Consider the following 21,879-nt stretch of genomic DNA (forward strand, 5'->3'; position numbering starts at 1 on the left):
TACAGACATACACAAAAGCAAAATGGCTCCAGATTACGAGATGGGAGCTGATGCAGACAAAAAACTCAACTGTAAATGGCTTCAACGCGATAAAAGAAGAGCTATGACCAGTAAGGTTGATGGCCCTCCAGAACAGATATGTTCTAGACATTCTCACAGCAATGGAAGGAAGAGTTTCCGCCAAGATCAGGTCTACTTGTTGTTCAAATAAAACAAATACAAATACATTTGTACCCGCAAATGATGAAGCAGATGGCACACTCACAGAAGCAGTTACCAGATTGTCGAAAATGCACGCCAAGATGGAGGAGGAAGCAAAAGGTACAGGGAAAGATCAAAGCTGGCTGTCGTACATATTTTCCTGGATGCCAACATGGATGGAAGATGGACTAAAAGTATTACTACACCACTAATATTTGGTACTAGTAGCATTATATGTGATTAAGATCTGCATCACACAGTGCCGCAAGACGACAGAGAAAGCGATAGGAATTAAGGTGTTAGTAGATACAAATGGTGAAGAAGACAAGATAGTAGAAGAAATAAATAAAAGAAGGACACATATAAAGGAGTGTCCGCTGTTCCCGACCAAAATGATAACATTCGATGATAACATGGACAACAGGAAATACTGGGCAAAATGGGTATGGTGCAACCCAGATGGAGAATGCAGTTACATGACATGGAGTATGGATGTTAAAACACTACAGGACTGTTCAGGGTTATCTCCTTTGCTTTGCCCTAATCTGTTAACACATTGAGAAACCACACAGGTTAATCATTTCTATAAATTCAAGTGCACCAACATGCGTTGCCCTCATCTTGTTCTTGCCCTTCAAACAAAATTCTGCAGATTAAAAAATGGACAATCCTACTTGGGCTGTGTGAGCCTAAATGGTCTTTCAAAAGGAGTAAAAGAGAAGGACTCACCCTTCTTCCAAAGTCTGGGAAAGAGAAAGTAGGTGCCAGGGCTGGGAGCTGGTAATCTCCCAGGTATAATCAGTACAGTGGGGACAACCAAGTCTCAATTGATGAAAGGTCAGAATCCGACTCCTAAGGGAGTTAAGAAAGTGCATGGTGACAAAAGTGAAAATAGTAAATAGGAGCATGTAATAGAGAAAGTGGGGATCCAAATTACCTTATTTCTGTAGGCGGCTGTAACAGAGAAGCAGTCAGGAAGCGGAGCTTTCCGACTGCCTGTACTGCATGTACCAGTGGCCAAAGAGATAGTGGCGCCACTCATGGAACTGATACCCATCTGGTAGGGTATGAAAAAGTCTATTTGGATGACGTAAAAAAAGATGTGTGTAGGAACTACGGATGAATGAGGGCTCGAAAAATGAGAGCTGGGAGTAGTTTGGAAAGAATATGTAGTACTGGATATAGTACATCCTATATGAGAATGGTGAAAAAGCCTGTGGAGACTGGGTGTGAAAGAAACAGAGAAATTAGTTTAAAAATCATGAAAAATGAAGTCACATGCTTGTAGCAAGACAACAAATTGTTTTGCATAAAAAGAAGTAGAGAGGAAATGGAATAAGTCATTTTCCAACGTTGTCTAGCCCCAAGACATATGGGTGTACAATCTTGTGTTCATCACAATCGGCATCTGAAGCATTCCAAACTTAAGCTGCTGTAATTAGAACATACAATACAAAGTCAGTTTCCGATATTATCTTACCCCTAGGCCTGATTGAAAGTGTGCAGGGGACGCAGTTATCCATAATTTGGATTTCTTTTGTTCTATATTTGTATCCCAGCCTAGATACCAAGGCTGAGCCATTCTCCCCTGCACCTTAAATATTACTAACCCATCTTTTAGAATAACAATTATCCATGTTTTCGTGGAATCCTGTTTGAAAATTGGTGTGCAAGTGTTACCTTGTGTTTTTTTAGATAATACAATATAGACATAAAGAAATCATAGCACAACTATAGTAGAATTGTACAAAGCTACAGGCTTCAGAATATGGGACGAAGGAAAACAGATTGTGCAGCACACTTTCCAGGGCTGGTGCTTGCCGCCAAGGTCAGAGATGAGTAGAACATTCCTAGCTCCAGGGACAGGGATCTACCTCCGAAAATAGCAAAACAAATCCTCATTTATTGCAGACAGAAAAGCTCAATTTTGCAGTCTTCAACCATGTGACCTGGGCGAGCCAAACAATGGCCATTTACCCACGGTGGGAAGAGGAGCAGTGCCCAGCGAAGCAGACAAGAAATGATACTTGTGTTGTTTTACAACGTTGCAACCTGCAGGCACTCTCTAAGGCAATGTGGTTATACCAGTAGCAACAATGGGGACACATTGGGGGTCATTACGAGCCAGGCGTTAACCATGGCGCTATTAGCGCCATGGTTGACGCGGTATTTTACCAATTGCGCCATTTTGGATGGCGGAATTACCGCCCCATTCCAACGTTGACGGGGCGGTAATTCCCCATTAACCATTGGCCCTTCCCCATTCCCATTTCTGTCCCCATAGGGCTCAATGGGAATGGGGAAGGTGCTAATTACGGTACCGCAAATTGCAGTACCGTAATTACCTCGAAAGTCCCTTTGCGGGTTCCTTCCTTAACGGCTGGTAAAACCAGTCGTTAAGGTGGGGACCCGCAAAGGGACCTCGTAATTAGGCTGTAAGGAGTTAACGGTGCTACCACCTTTTACAGCGCTGTTAACCTCTTACTGCCTGGGTCGTAATGAGGCCCATAGTCTTTCTCATCACCTTGAGAAGGTGCACGGAGTGCTGAGAACAGAGCTGAGACCCGCTCCAGCCAATCAGGGAACACAAATCCAGGGGTGGATGGCAAAGGGCAAGGTCCAATGGTAATCCTGCAGCCCTGCAACAATGTAATAGATAGTTTTTGGGGAAGGCTCAGGCAAAGCCACCTGACATGCAAGGGTCAGTCAGCTAACCTCTATAGGTGCCGTCTATAGGCACTACCACCCTCTCCACCAAATAGTGTACGCTCTTAGGTTTTTGGGGAAGAGTCCCCAACTTGTGATGACCACACACCAACAAAAGCCCCTGACCCGGCTCAGGAGCTGTGATTGCTTAAGATATCTTGTTTCTTGTATGATCCCTGTCTGTTATGTAAAATAAAGGACAGTTCTAACTTGCTCTTGGCTGAGTCCTCTATCTGTTTACCGGGGGAGGTTTTGTTGGGCCCTTGGTACTCTCCTGAACGCTGACAGTGTAGCATGAACCCTGGTCCTCTGGTATACCTATACAAATTGGTAGCAGAGGGATAGTTCACTATGACCGTTTGGCAAAGAGCCGCCTTTTCCGTCGCAGCGTTTGGAGGACTGTGAGGCATCCCACAGAGCTCGAGTCACACAGGAGTGCACCCCGTGCAGAGGTGGTCAGGAGGCGTCTTTGGAAAATATCCTGCCGGTGGTCCGTGAGGAGCCCAGCAGACCAGAAATGTGGTGTGGCAGCTTGGGGGAGAGCCGGTGGCCGAGCACCATCAGTGGATCGGTATAAACGCATTTCACCGCAGTATTTTTCATCGCGTGTTTTTTCATCGCCGTTTTTATTTTAAAAAAAAATCATCTTTTTTTTTGGGGGGTTAAAAAATTAAATATATGGTTGTGGGTGTAAGGGAATAAAAAAAAGGGGGGGCCTTGAGGGGGCAACCCCTCAAAAAAAACAAAAAAAACCCGAGTTTTTCAACAAAAAAACGGCGATGAAAAAACCAGCGATGAAAAATACCGTGGCGAAATAACGTAGAACCAGTGAATCACAGAGTGTAAAGATTTACTCAGCTACACGACAATTGAGGGGGGTGGTAAAGCAATGTTGGGTGTGGGATGGCGATGCGTATTGTTGAGTATTGTTGAAGTATTGTTGAGTAATTTTAGCAATATTAGAGAAAGGAGCAGAGGTAGATACCATTTGGTTAGGGAACATTCGATCTTGAGGTAAAAGGATCAAGTGGTTAGCCTAGACTATTGACTTAAGGGTACGAATGACAGAAGTTATGTAAATATTGGATTTCCTGTGGATTGGGTGTTTTAGCTCGAGTCATGGATGATGGTATCACCGTGTATAGAGCTTAGTAAAGGAGATAAGCTCAAACAGCGGAAGGTGTTCTTCTGGTTAAGTCTTGTGGAGGCGTTTTATCTACAAGACAACGCTGTAGGTACAGATTGAGCATGTGAAATATTGGTATCCTCTGTTTGGAGGCAGGACGACGGCCGTGGGTACATGTTGGTTGGGTTTATGAAAATGTCAGTGTAAAGAGACAATGTCGTTGTGAGCTCTGTTAGTGATTTCTATCATCCATTTGCTTACTGAAGAAGTGACGTCACCAGTGAGGTCTGTGTATAGGATTAGGCGAGCACGAGGAAGTGCAGAGTTCAGCTTTGACAATAATAAATTGATGGACTAGGCTGTTCTGTGGTGGTGCGCGGAAGGCACATGCGCACGATCGGTGGGTGTGTCCGAGGAGGCAGAGACTTGCAGAAGGGCAGTGCATGGAGCATGCCTGAGAAGTTGGTTGGGAGCCAGAGAGGCTAGTGAAGGTATGAAAAGAGCTGGTATATGCGAAATAGAAGAAAAATAAGATAAACTGTATTTTTGTATCTGAATAATAACGGAAGTGTCGAAAACCTCGACTTGAGGTCAAGTCTGCGGTAAAAAGCAATGTATTGTGGTAAAGGTGTGGGGGACACGCCCCTACAGCATCTATGTAAGGCCCTTCCGCGATATAAGGACAAGATTTGTAAATATAGCAGAATGGACATGAAGCACAGAGGGCAAAGTGTATAAGTCATGGCCAAAGGGCGGGAGCTTCTTCAAATATGTGTAGCAACCATTACACACACACAGATACAAGAGGTTTATAAGGGAAAAAAGTTGAGCAATCGTATGCCAATATTAGAGCTCTGGAAGATGTTCCAGGATGATGGGGGGGTGTGGTGAGGCGTCAATGGATGCAGAGCCAACAGGAGAGCCCGAACGAAAAGCCCTCAGCCCCCGCTTCCCCACCTCCTCCTGAACATGGCAATTTAGGGGCTGTAGCAGGAGCCCATGGATTATACCCTATACGAGAATTAAGAGCAGCGGAAGGGCACACAAATCCAACATTCGCATCTCTACCATACACCAAGGAGGAGGGGCAGAAAGGATTTGCACCAGCAGTCAGGGGAGCAACGAGTGCTGGAGGTGGAAAAGGGGTGAGCAATAAGACGCAGACAAGTACAAGGGGTTGTAACCTGGGAACAGAGGAACGAAGGGAGGGGCCTGAGAATATAGTATCGAACAAGTGGGTAGGAGGACAAATACAACTGAAATTAGATGGGAAGACAGGGGGAGAAACAGGAGGGGCGAGTAAGGAAGTAGCTGGTTGCAAAGAGAATAGTGAAGCACAATAGTGGGCAGAAATAATGGAAGAGGTTGAGGGACAAGAAAAACAGGAAAAGGAGAAACGTGAGAGAGTCCGAAGAGAAAAGCAAAAGGCAGAAGAGAAAGAGCAGGAGCAGCAGAAGGCGAGGAGAAAGGGGGAGATTGAGTACATGGAGAGAAAAAGCAAGTTTTAGTAAAGAGGGAGAGGAGGAAGTGGGAAATAGAGCAGATCATAAGGGAGCACAAATGCAGGGAGGAAGAGCGCGCAGTGAGGGAATTTAAGGCTGAGAGGAGGACTAGCAAGTTTTAACAACAATGAAGGAAAAGACAAGCAAATAGGGTGAGATTGCAGCAGAAAAGGTGATAGGGCAGCTATGTTGTAAGAAAAGCTCAATTTTGCGGTCTTCATCCGTGTGATCCGGCGGAGCCGAACAATGGTTATTTACGCACAGTGGGAAGAGGAGCCGTTCCCAGCTAAGCAGACAAGAAATTATATGTGTGTTGTTTTACAACGTTGCAACCTGCAGGCACTCTCTAAGGTAAAGTGGTCATACCAGTAGCAACAATGGGGACACATAGTCTTTCTCATCACCTTGAGAAGGTACACAGAGCGCTGAGAACAGAGCTGGGTCCCAGGCCTGAGGAGACCCGCTCCAGACAATCAGGGAAAACAAATCCAGGGGTGGATGCAAAGGCCAATTTTAATCCTGCGACCCTGCAACAATGTAATAGATCGTTTTTGAGAAAGGCTCAGGCAAAGCCACCTGACATGCAAGGGCCAGTCAGCTAACCTCTATAGGTGCCGTCTATAGGCACAACCACCCTAGCCACCCAATAGTGTACGCTCTTAGGTTTTTGGGAAAGAGCCCCCAACTTGTGACGACCACATACCAACAAAAGCCCCTGACACGGGCTCAGTGTTGTATCTTGCTTTTCCCCTGTCTTTATGAGCTGGAGTCATGTGAGCTTGCTTGGAGTCTGTGTGATGTCATGATAGAATGCTTGGTGTTGCTATGGTTTCTGGTTCAGGTTGTGGATCGCTGTGCAATGTGGAGAAGGAGTTTGGTTGTCATTTGGATGTTAGTCAGTATTTTTTTAAGGTGCCATCAAGTTTGTGTGCCAGCCCAAGGAGGGGCTCTGTTTGTGCTCAGGTTTGGCAGATCTGAGGTTAGCCGGTGGCAGTGGCGAACAGGAGATGATTAGTGTCTTTGGTGGTTCAAGGAGGTAGTTTGTTGCCCAAGGTGAGGCTGGATCGTACTCAGGTGTAGCAGACCTGAGACCCGCTGGTGGTGGCAGTGGGTAGTGGGAGACATGTAGATTATGATGGTTTGTGGATGTAGCACTGTGCTGCGGTCTATTGGCGGGATATTAGTTATGCCTTGATGGGTCAACCAGTGCTTTAGGTTGAAGTTGTTGGTAATACATCGGTGTGAGTTTGTTGGTGGTTAATGACGGTGTGAGGTCGCGTTGAGTGGTGTCCCTTGTAGTGTTGCTCGGTGTGGTGCTGATGTTTGCTGTGTGTGTCTTAAAAGGAAATAGTACTGCTGCTCTGATGGTTCATTCCAATTGTTGTCAATGAATGAAACAACACATATAAAGTTATATTGGGGAACCATTCACAATGATACTAATGGACTAAATCCCTAAGTGAAGTGCCCACAAAATGACTCCAGAAAGGACAAAAAGCAAACACACACGTCAGTGGCTGTGAATGTACACAATTTGTATTAAGCAGAAGACACAAAACATTTGTGACAAGTTACAATATTGTTAATAATGACTTATAGTGAAATCAAAAAAGCTTAAAATGGTCTTCAATGCATAGTATTCTTCAAATGCATCACATAACCCATGTTGGATATATACAGAAATCATAAACTACAATGGCTAAACACTGCTGTGGACCTGTAACAACTGGAGTGAACCATCAGAGCAGCAGTACTATTTCCTTTTGATTTTGTACTTTATGCCCGAGTCTGCTACTCATCACCACGGGCATCCCGAAGCCCTTTGCACATAATGCTGTGTGTGTCTTGTCTGCAAGTGTAGGGAAGTGTAAGGAAGCAGGTGTGTTGTATTGTGTCTTCTTCCGTCAGGTGCGCATTCTGGTGTGCATCGTTGTTTCAGTATGTGGGTTCAGTGTGTGGGTGTGTCATATGCATGTGTCAGGAAAGGAAGCGAGTTCATTTATTAGGTACCACAGTAATGGGAACATCGGGTATAGGTTCCTCCAAGAGAGGAGCTGAGGTTAGGGAAGGGAGCAGGGAATGGCGCCCAGTGGCTCCCACCACCCAGGCCACATCATTCTAATTCTCTAACCCTCTTCATTACATTGGCCTTCAGATTAATGTTACTTTAGCACTGGGATTGATAGAACAGTCTGTGAAAATGCCCCGGGCAACTGTGCTTCTTTGGTTTTCCAATATCAAAAGCTCAACTTGTCTGCTGCCTTCCTGATTTGCAGTGCTCCCTTGCCTTCACAGGGGTCAGGTGTTGCTGCCTTCTTCCTGCACGCACGAGGCTTGTCGGTATGGCCTGCCCCTGGCATTAACAGTGACAGCTCTGAGGATAACTGTCAGGTTTACAAATCTGGGTAAAACTAGAGAAACCTCTAAACAAAAGCAGCAAGATGGCTGGTTTGGTTTGAAAAAGAACACATATCTCCCTTGTCTGGTATATTTTGTTAAGAAAATATGGTCAATTATTAATTACTTTCTAAGTTTGTTTAATAACCACAATGATCGAGGCAGGGACAGCATCAGGGCCTTTCCCCCATTTCAGTTGAAAGGCGCTATGCATGAACCTCAGGGGCCTCCAGCAACTGACCCATGTTGGCAGTCAGCAGTCTTATAACACAACAATATATTTCTCTCTATATCACGTTGGTTCTGGGGCTTTAAATGTACACTTCGCAGCCTGTGATGTCATTTCATTGGGTCAAATTCATGTGACATCACTTCCTGTGATGTCGTCATTATGCTAATTACTATTTTTGAAACTATAAGATTCCTACAGATTTTTGGTCACAGAATGTTGGCACGTATGGATACCTACCAAAGCCTGTAACTTGCAATCAGGGAAAAAAATGCTTATATTCACTGCCAAATACAAACACTAAAAAATTTAAATTATTTCATGTGGGCGCCCACCAGTGGGTGGATTGGGGCGAATTTTCATGAGGGCTTGCGGTGTAGTGCTTTTATGTTTGTTCCCATCCCGGTTTTTTACTTGTTTGTAATCCACTTCTGTCGTTCAACGCCAGAAAATACCCCTCTACGTCATCTCTAAAACACGATGTTTGCTCCGGCGCTTGACTTCCCGCTTGTTGGACGACCACGTGATGCCGGTAGGCTTTCCCCCAGCCCCCGCAACTCCCTGTTCAATCAATAATCACGTGTTGCTGAAGGGCGTAGGCTGCCAGACTCCAGAGTTAACACAGGATGTAGATTGCCAGAACGTAACGTGTAACTCACGTGACGAGAAGGAGGCGGAGCGTAGCTAGGGTCCGTTTCTCAGATGGGAACTAGACATTACCGTGCTGCTGATGACATGGTGAGTTAGTTTGCTTTCTGTATTCCCAAAGTGTTGAATTTCTTCTGCTGTATTTATCTGTCCCAGCATTTCCCAAAACAGGGTTTGGGAATTAGTGGGCCGATTTTGCACTGTGCTATACAATCAAAACCATTTAATATACATATTTGTTGTTAAAAAGATGATGGTTTATGAAATAATGCTTTCTGTAGTTCCATTTTTGTAATTTCCATTGTGGAGGGCAAAGCATAGCTAGGCTTTCACGTGTTGGCCTGTGATGGAGGTATATGTGCGAGGACATCGATAGTAATAAATTGTGTTCGAAGTATATATCAATTTTTCGTTTACATGCCCTGCATATCTCTCCACCTTTTATTGCTGCCAAGGCACTGAACACACCCTATTTCGTTTTTGGTTGGTGAGGGCCCATTGAAGTGTATGGGCGTGCAGGGGGCTTGGCGGGTGGTCAGTTGATTGCAAAGCGGGTGTCACCCGCCAAAAGCGTGTGAGTTGGGTACTGGGCCATAAACTGCGTTAAGATATAACTGCACTTCAGTGTGTGCTTGGTCACGACAGTGAGCGAACATTGTTAATTTTAGGGTGAGCCGAAAAGGATGGAACTGGGGATAAGGCGACTGACAGATGTATTTGGTAAGGATGCGCAGGCTTTCGGACAGATGTGTCATCACTGAGGTGGGCGCAGTTGTTGGTTAGTGGCGGCTTACACATACGGTCCAGCAGTTAAGCACTGATGTGTAGGTAGACTCCAAGATGACAAAAAATCAACGGAAAGTGTATGTGAGTTATCTTTCGTAAAACGACAATTCGACGTTACGCGTCGTGAGTCGAATGTTTTTGTGGCGAGGCTAGTATGGGATAGAGTTTTTTTTTCCACACAAATCGTAAGATAAACGTTCAACGCCAAGAATGTGTTTTTTTTTTTTGGAAAGGTATTATGAGGAACATGCTTTTAACATTATATTTGAAAGTTTTGCAGCCTAGGCTAAGTCTCCTTCAAAAGGCATCCCCATTGTAGTGGATTTCTGGTTCCTTTCTGAGTGGCAGTCTCTAACATGCAAATTGACAAGGGGGGTCCTGGGAGTCTCCCTGCCAGACATTAGTCCTGGTTACGAGAGACTTGCCCAGAGTCTTTAGCTCACTATCTTTCACAGAGAAGAAAGAAATATCCCAAACATATCAGTCTTTGTCCTGCAGTCCAGCACCGAAATGCTAGGCAATTCTCCTCTGAACAAGAGTACCAACAGCATCCCCAGACACGTGTTTCGGTCTCTAACATGCGAAATGCATGGACTCTTCCTCCTTGTCATTTCTGCAGCTGTTACACCAGGAACTTCCCTTGTCTTTTCATGGCCTGCAGAATAGTGACAGTCTTCAACCCAGTGAATTGCCCTATACAAGTTGTGGGGTCCAGTGACCACTGCAAGGAAGGTGCAGGAAGCATGAACTGAAGAAATCAATTATTAGTGCGCCCCTGCATTGTCTTTGTGTCCTAGTCCACCTGGTCTTTGATTACAGTTTCATCTGCAACAGAGGATTGACGCGTCGGACGTGGCAGCATCTCGTCTAGTTGAATGTTACCTTCCATGGTTTCTTTTAAAAAAAAAAAAAATGTTTAAGCAGGTATAATTGTATAATTTAACCAAAAACCTTGGCATAGAAAAATATCCATCTCCTTCCTTTACCGCAATATTTTTTTCTTGATGCCCACGGTTGCTGCAAGGCCACTCTTTGCCTTCTGCTTAGGAATTTTTGCATCTCCTCTTGGACCAAGGGACACCATTGCATTAAGCCACAATTCTTCTGCCACCACTATCCGGCCTCTGCTGATTATTAGCTTTATGAAGCGGAGTATTAGGAAGAACTTTTAAAAACAACGAGGATCTGCTTTTCTTTTCTCGTAGTCTGGCACACCAGTTCTATCACTTGACCATTTTGTCTTTTTTTATGCCCTTTTATATCAGGCCTCAATTGTGCACTTGCTACTAGCCATTGGCTAGTGATAACTGACTGTTGACGAGTAAGAAATGGTGTGATGCGTATTTGTGGAGAGTTGAGAGGGCAAGTGACTTATTTTTTCATTTTTGTTTTTTTACCAGGCTACTAGCTTGCATATTTACATTTTTTCACCCCTTTTTAGATGCTCTTCTTCTTTTCTTTCTGGGAGATGAGGATTAATCTTCAGAAGACAAACTGATAACTTGCAGGACGATAACTTACAGCACACTATGCTTTCTTTTTCACCCTGGATTTTGCCCTTGATTTTGTTATTGAACGTGTTTCTGATACACTGGGACTCATTCCAAATGTAAGCTGTTTTAAAACCTTGTGGCACCGCTCCTGTTTCTAGTGAGTGGTTGAAGAGGTTGCAGTAATATTCTGCCGGTGTTATCTGGATGAGGATGATCTTTTGGACGTCAGCTGGAGAGCCCGCTCTGTTGCTTTTGCTCACCATGCTGTTGAATTTATCCAATGAGATCGGCAGGAGGTGCTTTAGTCAAGTTGGTGGTTTCGGCGTTGGCTGGTTGAGGTGGTCAGTACTGCTTTTTAGCTTGCATTCTATGATTTGCTGGATGCTGGTGATTTTAATTTTGAAGAGATCTACAAGGTCGCCAAATAGTTTCTGCGTAGAGTTCGGTTCGTTATTGCATGTGGAAGGGTTTCTTTTTTCGTTTGATGTACATTTCTTTCTGGGTGTTACTTGATTTTGTGATCCGTTCGTTGTATACTTTTCTTTTTTTTTGCTTTTAGTATTTCGGCTTTGTATAATCTAATCTATTTTTGGTATGTGGTTTATTTTTTTGGTCATAGTTTTTTAATTCATTCTTTTTCTAGTACCCTAGTTTTTTTCCTAGTGTTTTGAGATGTGGTCACCTTGCCATTGTTTTCTTTAGTGAGGGGGTGAAGGGTTTTTCTGGTGCAATGTCATCTAGTTTTTTCGTGATGCATTTTTAGGATTATGTCTGTTCTTTCATCTAGATTCTAGCAGAGTTTAAGATGGTTTTGCCGATTCCAGTCTTGTGTTTAGGTGCTCACTGTTAATGGCTCTCCAGTTTCTCTTCGAATTGGAAGGTTTTTAGGGAGGTTGTCAAATATCCTTGTTGGCAGTTTGATAACAAACTGTATAATGAGGTGGTCGCTCCAGAGGATTTGCATCAGAGGGGCAGTTGTGACCAGATATTTGTTGCAGAAGATTGCATCTTGTATGCGGCCTGCTCTGTCGCTCCTTTCACCAGTTGTTGTAGATGCATTGTCGCTAGTTGATTATTCTTTTGGGCGGGATGATGTTCTCTTGTGATGTGGCAGTGTCAAAGTATGAGCATGTGATCATGTTTAATGGTCGTATTGGTGATGGCATCCATGAAGGTGTCTACTAAGGTTAAGTCATAGGTTGTTGTACTGTGGATGAGTAGAAACGTTAGGTTAGTTTGGGGGTTCCAAAGTTAGGTGTAGGATGAGTGATTTTCTGTTTGGGATGTTTAAGGGTGGTGCTGTTTTTATTATTAACTGGATCTTGTATGCAACTGCAAGTCATCCTCTTTTCCCTTCTCGGTTGTCATGCAAGATGGAGTTGTTGGGTAGGGAGACGTGCATTGTTACCTTGTAGTTTTGAGTTAGCCAAGCTACTGTGAGGAATAGCATGTCTATCTCTCCATCGCATAGCAAGTCGTATATTTCTGGTGTGATTGGATATTGATCTTTCTGTTTCTTGTCGTTTGTTTGGGCTTTGGCAGTGTATTTTGGTGTGTTGGTGGTGATCATTTTTTTCCACTGGTTGCTTTTCCGGGTTTGCTGACACTGTTTATTCGTTGAGTAGTTCGGCCAGATTTCTTATTGGATTGGCGTCTTATTCATGGAAGTCTTCCTGCTGACACCTCCTTTTGTGTTGTCAATTTTTTGTGATGAATGGTGTGTTGGTGTCATTTCTTTCTGGTTTGATACTGCGTTTTCTGTCTTTCCTCTAGGTTTACGGTAATCCCACGAATGTGCTTATAGTTCTTTAGGAGAGATGGTTGTTCGATTGGGTGGTAGTTTGACAGGTAGGATATTTGCTAGAGCTGTTTTGGTTTTGTTCTGGCAAGTGGACCTGTTTCCGTGGGTGCGTTATCCCAGTGTCTATTCCGGTTGTGGTGTTCTGTGCTTGTTCAATTTTGGTTGTTCCTTGCGCGTTTTGTCTTACCTAGTGCAGGCTTTTTTTTTATGGGGTCTCTTCAGAGGGTGGCTCTATCCCTGGATGGGGACTATTACCATCTGGCTTTTCCCGAGCATGGCCCTGGTTGGCAATGACTAGCCCTGGCTGTCGGGACTAAATCTCTGACTAAGGCTAACCCTTACTATTGGGGATTAATACTGGCAGTTTGGTGACTAGCTTTGGTGGTCGGGGACTAGTTAGTTAGTTGGATTGGTTTCATAATAGTGACAGCCTTCTTATGGAGAACTGTGGTGGGCTGCGGTTAGGTAATTCCTTGAATGTTCCTGTTTGGCTGTCTTCTCCTTGTGGTATCCTGTAGTTTCTGTTGTGGTAATTGTATCTTGTTGTGGTAATTGTATCTTGTTGTATCAGCTCATTGGGGGTGTGGGCCACTTTGTAGATGATCTGTGGTTATATCTTTCCTTTTGAGGTCATGCGTAGCTGTCTATCCTTGTGGGTCCTGCAGTTTTGTATTTTTATTTGTGTTGGGTTTGCAATTGTGAGAGCCTCCCTGTTATGATCTTTAGTTTGATCTTCTCTTTGGGAGGGGGGCTGTTATATAGATTCACACACACTACGTGGTGATGACGTGTAGTGTGTGGAATCTAATATGGTTATGGTTCTGGAATGTGTTGGTTCCAGAACCATTGTATGTGATTTGATTTTCCTCGGATGCTGCTCCGGGGGCTCTTCGATTAAATCCTCTTTAGACAATATAACCGTGTATGAGTCCTACTTAAAAAATTGGAGACGAGATTATCTGTAGAGGCTCCCGGAGCATCCAGCGAAGGGGATTGGGCGGCTGCAAGTTAAGGATCAACGTGGCGCTGCAACCACAGAGGCGGCGTTGGGTGGTCCGCTGGCACCATGCGAACGACGCCGGAAAGCGGACCCTGTCGCTGGCACTGCTAGAGTTGTGTGAGGTAGGACACTGAATAAAAGTAAGCATATTTTATGAACTGCTGGCCTACGGCAGTCATTGAGCATTCGAGGAAGGGACCCTAGAGCGTGATACGACGTGGTGGCCATTTTGGGAAGTGCATCTGAGTTACTATAGCGAGCATAACACGGCAACCGTATGAATTTCAATACGTGCACTGTGACACTGTGGAACACTCTATAAACACTGAGTCATGATTTGTGAATTTAACGGACTATAATCCAATGGATATTAAGACAAATGCATAAATATAAAAGTGCTAAAACCATGTACGAGTATTTTGGACAATTCAGTACATACCAAATGCAAATTGGCTTCAGGAGACAACCAAACCTATGAACCTTAATAACAAAACACCATCTAAAGAAAATCTGGTATAGTAAAAAATGAACTCTCAAGCAGGATAAAGTCTGAGCATAGACCCCATAGTTTGTAAGTGAATATTCCACTAATCCAACAAAATGCAACATATCACGGCACCTGCACAGTTCCTTCCATTACCTGGCAACCCCACACATCCATGGGAACAATTGGTAGATGGTTTTCAGGTGTATTTGAGAGCTTTGGGTGGTGGCAAATATAATGATGACCTCAAAGAAGCCACCCCGCTTAATTGCATAAATACAGAAGCATTAAGGATCTTCAGAGCACTTTCTGAACTTGAAGATAGAGATAGTGGAGATAACAATTGCAAGTTTGAAACTGCTTTGCGGAAATTGGCAAAACACTTTGGAAACGAGACAAATATTGTGTTAGAAAGATAAAAATTATTTTCAAGATGCCAATTAAAAGGGGAATCGATAGATGCTTATATGGCAGCCTTAAGGAGTCTCATGTCAACGTGCAAATTCACTGGTATTAGTGAAGAATATTTAAGGGACCAATTGGTGTTAAACGTGGCAGACTCGTGCTTAAAACAAAGATTGTGGAAAACCAAAGATCTGTCACTGGAACAAGCTATAGAGATTGCAGGCCTATGGAACTTGATCGATGTATGAGAGAGAGAGGTTTTGAAAAAAATGAGGAGAAAGAAATCAAAATGCTCCAAGAGGAAGCGAGAGAAGACTCTGAAGAAACTATAGTGGCCATGGTAAAGAAAATGTCAACCAACAATTCCAGAGCTAACTTGAAAAGAGGTAGAGACTCCACATACAGAAATCAAACTCAACCCAGAGACATGGGATACAGAAATCAAATTCAAAACCATTGTCACAAATGTGGATGGTACAAGCACAATGATGCAGAGACAGATTGCCCTGCTGCAGCAGTAGAATGCTATAAATGCGGCCACATAGGCCATTTTGCCAAGGTGTGTAGCAATGTCCGAGGAAGAGGAGGAAGATTTAGCAGACATTCATTTAATGTCAACAGACAAACGAGAAATGCTGTAAGGGTCATTGATGAAGATACTGGACCTGACAGCATACTAACCATCAGGAGTGATGACGCACAACAAGCGCAAATACTCAGTTACTGCCATAGGAGAAAAGAAAGGACCGTGGGTTAACATGGAAATAAATGGTATATCATTACCCATAATGGTAGATACTGGATCTCCTTATACCATGGCAACGTCAATACATTTGTTGAAGTATTGTCGGGCAATCTACAAAAGCTACAAAGCGCAGGAGTGAGAGCGACAGGGTATGGCAAAACCCCCTTTGAGATCATCGGATGTACTTGGGTGAAATTATGTTTCCATGGGAGGGAAACATATTGTAAGCTATATATGTGGCAAAGAATGGATCATCAGTGGTCGGATGGGAAGAACAAGCTGGCCTACGCATCAGAATTCATCCAGGAGAAGAAGTTCCCATCCTAAGTGTTTTGAAGGACAATAATGACATCAAAGCTAAATTAGCTAAACAATTTCTCAAAGTGTTCTGTGAAAAAATTGGACTGTTAGAAGGGTTCCAACACAAGATTGTCTTAATGAAAGGAGCTAAACCAATAGCACACAAAGTAAGAGGAGTTCCCATTGGCATGAAGGATGCACTAAAAAAGGAACTTTCTAGATTGTGCGAAGAGAACATAATAGAAACCATAGAGAGTTCTGAGTGGTTGGCTCCTGTAGTTCTGGTAAAAAAAACCTGATGGGTCAATAAGGATGTGTGTGGACCTCGGAGACCTCAACAAAAATATCTGGATAGACAGACATCCCCTCCCAAATACAGGAGAATTACTTATGACCATGAAACCGGCCAAAATGTTCAGCACCCTAGATTTGTCTTCGGCTTACCATCAGATAGCATTGGAAAATGAGTCCAAAAATTTAACTTCATTTGTCACTCCACTTGGTGCATTTATGTTTAAGAGGATGCCATTTGGCCTGGCTTCCGTTGCAGTGGTATTCCAAAGACTGATGTCTATATTGTTCGGTGGTTTAGAAGGTATATACTGCTTTCAGGATGATATTTTAATATCGGCCAACACTGAGGAAGCACATGATGCAAAACGTATGGGCGTATTACAAGTAATTCAGAAGAATGGTCTCACATTGAAACTAGACAAATGCAAAATCAAGTGTGATAAAGTATCGTATGTAGGTCATTCAATTGATGCAGATGGTATCAGTCCGAAGAATGAATTGATGAACACTATTTTGGGCATAACTGAAAAGAAAAACAAAGATCAGCTGAGAAGTTTCCTGGGCATGGCAAAATATTATTCCAAGTTTGTGAGTGATTATACCAATACAACTAAGAGACCTTATGAAAAAGTCCACAAAATACATATGGCCAAATGAGTGCAAAAGTGAATTTGAAGAATCAAGATCAACATCAATAAAGCTCCGTCGCTAGGCATGTTTGACTGCAAAGGCAAAACTATAATTTCAGTTGATACCAGAAAAATAGGTTTGGGTGGCGTGTTGGAGAGAGAGGTTTGGTGACAATAGCCTTCGCCTCAAGAGTTTTGAGGGATGCAGAATTAAACTACTCCACAATAGAAAGAGAAGCTTTGGGAGTAAAATGGATACTGGAACATTTTAGGAACTTGGTGTGGGGAATACCTGTAATCCTTAAAACTGACCACAAACAGTTGGTACATGTGTTACAGTCCAAGACACCACATTTGATATCTTCAAGAATTAGACGGTGGATTGTTGACATAATGCAATACATTTGCATATGTTATACCCCTGGGAAATTGAATTTTGTGGCTGATTGTTTCTCAAGGTTACCAGTAAAATGTATTAAGACCAATAGCGACATAGAGTTGGGAGGTGATGACATAATTGCCACCATTAACCCTGGTGTGACGAAAGAAGAATGGAAAAACATAGCTGATGGTGATACAGAACAAAGAAATATCAGAGAAGCAATAAAAAAATGACTGGTACAAATGTGACCAACGTTTAAGAGATTATGCCCAAATAAGAGAAGAAATTTGGATAGATTCAGAACAAAAATATATATATATATATATATATATATATATATATATATATATATATAATGAGATCGTGTCATCCCTCCAATAGACATAAGAGAAAAAATTATTGCATTGGCCCATGAAGGACACTTAAGAAGAAATTTAACTAAGAGAAGAGTAAGAAGTACATATTGGTGGCCTGGTTTGTGGAGAGATGTCGAAGAGAAGGTCAGGAACTGTGTTGCATGCGCCACAAGACCAAAATAGTGATAAAAACACCTCTACAACCTGTTGAAGTTCCCAATAAAGTGTGGTCCAAATTGGCCATAGATATCATGGGACCATATGAAAATCTGGATGTTGTGAAAATATACATTGTGGTTTTGGTGGACTACACTTCGAAATGGGTTGAGAGGGGTATTGTAGAAGAAAGTGTCACCACTGCAAAAGTTTTGAATTTCCTAAGTGAAAACTTCAACAGAAAAGGTGACCCTAAAGAAATAGTGTCAGATAATGGACCACAATTCATATCACTGGAATTTCAATAGTTTTTGCAAGAGAGAGCCATTCACCACATAAAAATGTCACCATACCATCCTATTGCAAACAGACTTGTTGAGAGGATGAATAAGTTTGTGAAGGGAGTGACTCAATTGGCAATAGTTAATTCTATACCATGGAGAGATGCTCTGCTTGGAGGTTTTCAGGAACAAGAGATGGCCATATAGACATGGAACAAATTGTTAAGATAGTGATGGATAAATAAAAAAATATGAGGAATACTATGACCGCAGAAAGGGAGTAAAAGAAAAGGTATTTAAGAAGGGAGATTGGGTTTGTGTTAAAGAACTTAAGAAACCAATGAAAGGTGAGTCCAGCTTTAAACCACCACAGAGAGTACAAAGCTGCTCTGGCAAGTCGGTTGTATTGGAAGATGGCAAGAAGTGGTATAATGATGACATTGTAAGGGTGCAAAATTATGCTGAGATGCCAAGTACCAGTGGAAATAGCAACAGCATGACATGGGATCTCATGAACTCTGAAACCTCAAATGATGGTCAAAATGTATGCATCAAAGAGACTGTGCATGACTGTGGAGCCACTGTAAATGGGTTATCCAAAATAAACCGCAGAATCATACAAAACTATGTATATTATTGATGTTTCCTCAGTTTGCAGTTCACATGTATCCTTTTAAAGTTCAATTCTATATTCAGCTATTTCTATTAGATATATCTATCTATTATCCTGTTTTCAATTGTTCTACTCCATACATAATATTGATTTCAATATTATAAGAAAGGGGGATGTTATATAGATTCACACACACTACACGTTGATGACGTGTAGTGTGTGGAATATAATATGGTTCTGGAATGTGTTGGTTCCAGAACCATTGTATGTGATTTGATTTTCCTCAGATGCTGCTCCGGGGGCTCTACGATTAAACCCTCTTTATACAATATTACTTGTATGAGTCCTACTTAACAGGGGCCTTGTATATTTGTCTCCCTCTGTGGGCTCTTGTATTTGAATTGGGTTCAACAGTAGTCAAAGCCTCCCTGTGGTGATCTGTGGTTAGCTCTTCCCTTGTGAGGTCCTTTGTTGCACTCTCTCCTTGTGGGGTCCTGTATAGTCCTCTCCCTTTCTGGGCGCTTGCAGTTTTGTTTGTGTAGTGATCAGCAGTGGCGATAGCCTGCCTGTGGTTAGTTGACATGAAGTCAACAGTAGCTATATTCCAGTACTTCAGGACTCAACAGTGGCTATACTCTGAGAGTTCCCTTGGATTCAACAGTGGGTGTACTTTGGCAGTTCTTCTAGATTTAACAGTGGTTGCATTGTAGATGTCACATGTATTCAACAGTGGCTATACTCTGAATCCTCTCCTTGATTTAATAGTGGCTATATACTGAGGGGGTTTCCTAGATTCAACAGTGATTATACTCTGAGAGTACACCTAGATTCAACCGTGGCTAATCTCTGATTGTTCTAGATTCAACAGTGGCTAAACTCTGAAACGTCTGCTTCATTTAACAGTGGCTTAACTCTTGAGAGTTCTTGATTCGGCAGTGGCGATTCTCTTATTGTTCTCCTAACAAGGCTTCTGAGTGCGGCTAGATTCAAAACCATGGCAGGAGTCAACACGGTAACGAAACCGTAGAACCCAGCAAGATTCTAAACCATGTCCCTTAATGCCTGCTGTGAGGATTTGCCACACACCCTGCATAGAGCTCCTTTGGTCCCTGTCAAGGAATCCGATATGAGCAGTGTGTGTATGTTTGTATACACCTCGGAGGGACCGGAAAATAAGTAGGGGAAGGAGGAGTTCAAATGGATTCCTATCGATGGGGTGAATACATGAATGTCCACGGTTTAAAGTAAATGTGATTTGTGCTTTCTTAATGCTACAGAGCATCTAATGGCAGACGAGACTATTATAGCCTCTTAGTTAGCCTGTTGCCCCACTACTTTTAACACTCCATATTCACATAGTGTCAGTTTTTAGGCTTGATTCTTCAGTACTGTTGCTGCGGTTTGAGTTTTCCCTCTCCCCTCTGTTCGGTTAGGTGCATAAACAGCAGGATTGTTGCACATAAAATGTTTCATTGGTGGCTGTGCAGCACTGCTTGAGGTGTTTTGTGCATATACTTTGCAGTGGAAAAAACAACTCTGCCAGCACATTAACAAGCCGTAAAATATTGCACCTTTTGCCTTTGCAAAATTTAAATGCATCATAAATACATCAATTTAATATAGTGTAGAATACAATGAGTAACCGCATGTATCAAAACCTATATGTGAAGTATCGTCGTTTTAAAAAAAAAAAAAAAAATTATCTCTTTTGCAGAGCATTATATTTTCACTAGTTATATGGTCTCTGTTTCCTGTGTGCGCCTTTTCACACCCACTCTTGCACATTTAACTTCCTGTCTCTTTCCTTTTAACAGTATGATGCATGTTCAGTGAGCGAAATAATGATTTGATGAGCAGGAATTAAAAGCAAGTCCTGGCTTATCAGGCATTGCCCAATAAGCCGGATTTAACTCTGGTGAACGAGGATCTAGTGAAATCTGTGCCGCAAATCTGACTTTGCCACAAGATGAGACTGTAACATGTTATATATGATCTTTTACCTTAAGGTTCGTATTGGTTTGTCCTAATGCTCTTTCATTCATATTGGCACAAACACGGGTAATGTCCGGTAAGTATGGATGAATGCCACCAGTTGGCCTGAGCAGTCAAAAATTGCTCCTTGGAGCTGGTTGTATCGAGCTAATCTGGCTCTCCTAAACTACAAGTAGGAACTCGCTTGCTCCCTTTATTTTCGAAACCTGCAGGCTGTCGTAGTCTGCAGTTTTCATAAAAATCAGAACATGGACCTTAAAGGCATGAAGTAGAAAACTAATAATTATTCCTGCTCTTGCAATTTGGCACAGTACGGCTTAGTTGCAAAGTGGCCCCAAATTCTATGCTATGTTATGTTACAAGGCTTTAATAAAGCCCCAAATCTCAACCATAGTGATCTAGGAGCACCTGGCTTGTCTCCAGGTTGGCTTATTGAGCCACCTCCCAGGGTATCCAGACCCTAGTCTTCGGGGGAAAGCAGTAGGTAAATGCAACAAAAGTAGGGATGGGTTGAGGTAGGCGGGGCAGGTGCATTTTGTTTTTGATATAAATTGGTTGCATGTCGATCCGTTAAGGTGGATCATAGATTGGATTGCAGAAAGGAGGAAGGTCTGTTCTAAATGTATCTTGCTTCAAATGTGAATCAGTTTAGAGTAGGAATGCCATGGTATGGGTTTTTTTTGATCGTAGGAAGACTTTCTTGACAACTGTTGGTATACCATGGTTATTGCGGTATAGAAACCATATTTCACTGTCGGTTTAAATACATTGTTTTGGAAAGTGAAAAATGTACACAACAACACAGCACAAACATAAAAAGCAACGAGAAATTATATTTTTTAGTTCAACTATTAAACTTGCCAAAACTGAATCTACTGGTCTGGTGGTCCAACAGCTTGACTGTATTTAGGGGTAAAAACAAATCCGCAAACTAGCCAGGCATAAAAAGTCACTCACCCCCTAAGTTCTACATATGCAGCACACATTTTCTTACTCGCCAAGAGTCCTCAATTGTCACTAGCTAATTGCTATTGCAATTTTCAGACCTGCTGTTCTTATTACAAAAAAGAAATGTTCGTGTAACATTTCGTAGCTGTTAAAAGGGAAAGAACAGGACATTTTTACATCCTGCATTGGTTTTGTTGTTGCTCTAAAATCGAATTTTGGGTGTGCACATCCTGCTTTCATGGGATTGTACTGACTGGTTACCCCCTGCCCCTTCCCTCTGTTCTGCTCTGTTATCCTTTCCCACACCCTCTTCATCTCCCATTGTTTCTTCCCTATCTCACCTGTGTCTCCATGTGTGCAGGCTCCCCCCTTGCCTACCTCCACAACTGCTCTACCTGGTTAAGT

General features: G+C 42.7%; 1 protein-coding gene across 2 annotated transcripts in view; it reads left to right on the forward strand.

Moving 5' to 3' along the window:
- The first annotated feature begins 8,781 nt into the window (after window positions 1-8,781).
- The window catches only part of XPO6 (exportin 6), a 1,073,945-nt gene continuing 1,060,847 nt past the window's right edge, over window positions 8,782-21,879 (forward strand). For both annotated transcript variants that reach the window (XM_069646882.1, XM_069646883.1), the window contains exon 1: window positions 8,782-8,899. In XM_069646882.1, the coding sequence (XP_069502983.1) occupies window positions 8,864-8,899 (36 nt within the window). In that variant the 5' untranslated portion in view covers window positions 8,782-8,863. The remainder of the gene's footprint in view (window positions 8,900-21,879) is intronic.

This window comes from Ambystoma mexicanum, chromosome 2q (assembly GCF_040938575.1).
Source record: "Ambystoma mexicanum isolate Mex_15411 chromosome 2q, UKY_AmexF1_1, whole genome shotgun sequence".
Taxonomy (NCBI): Eukaryota; Metazoa; Chordata; class Amphibia; order Caudata; family Ambystomatidae; genus Ambystoma; species Ambystoma mexicanum.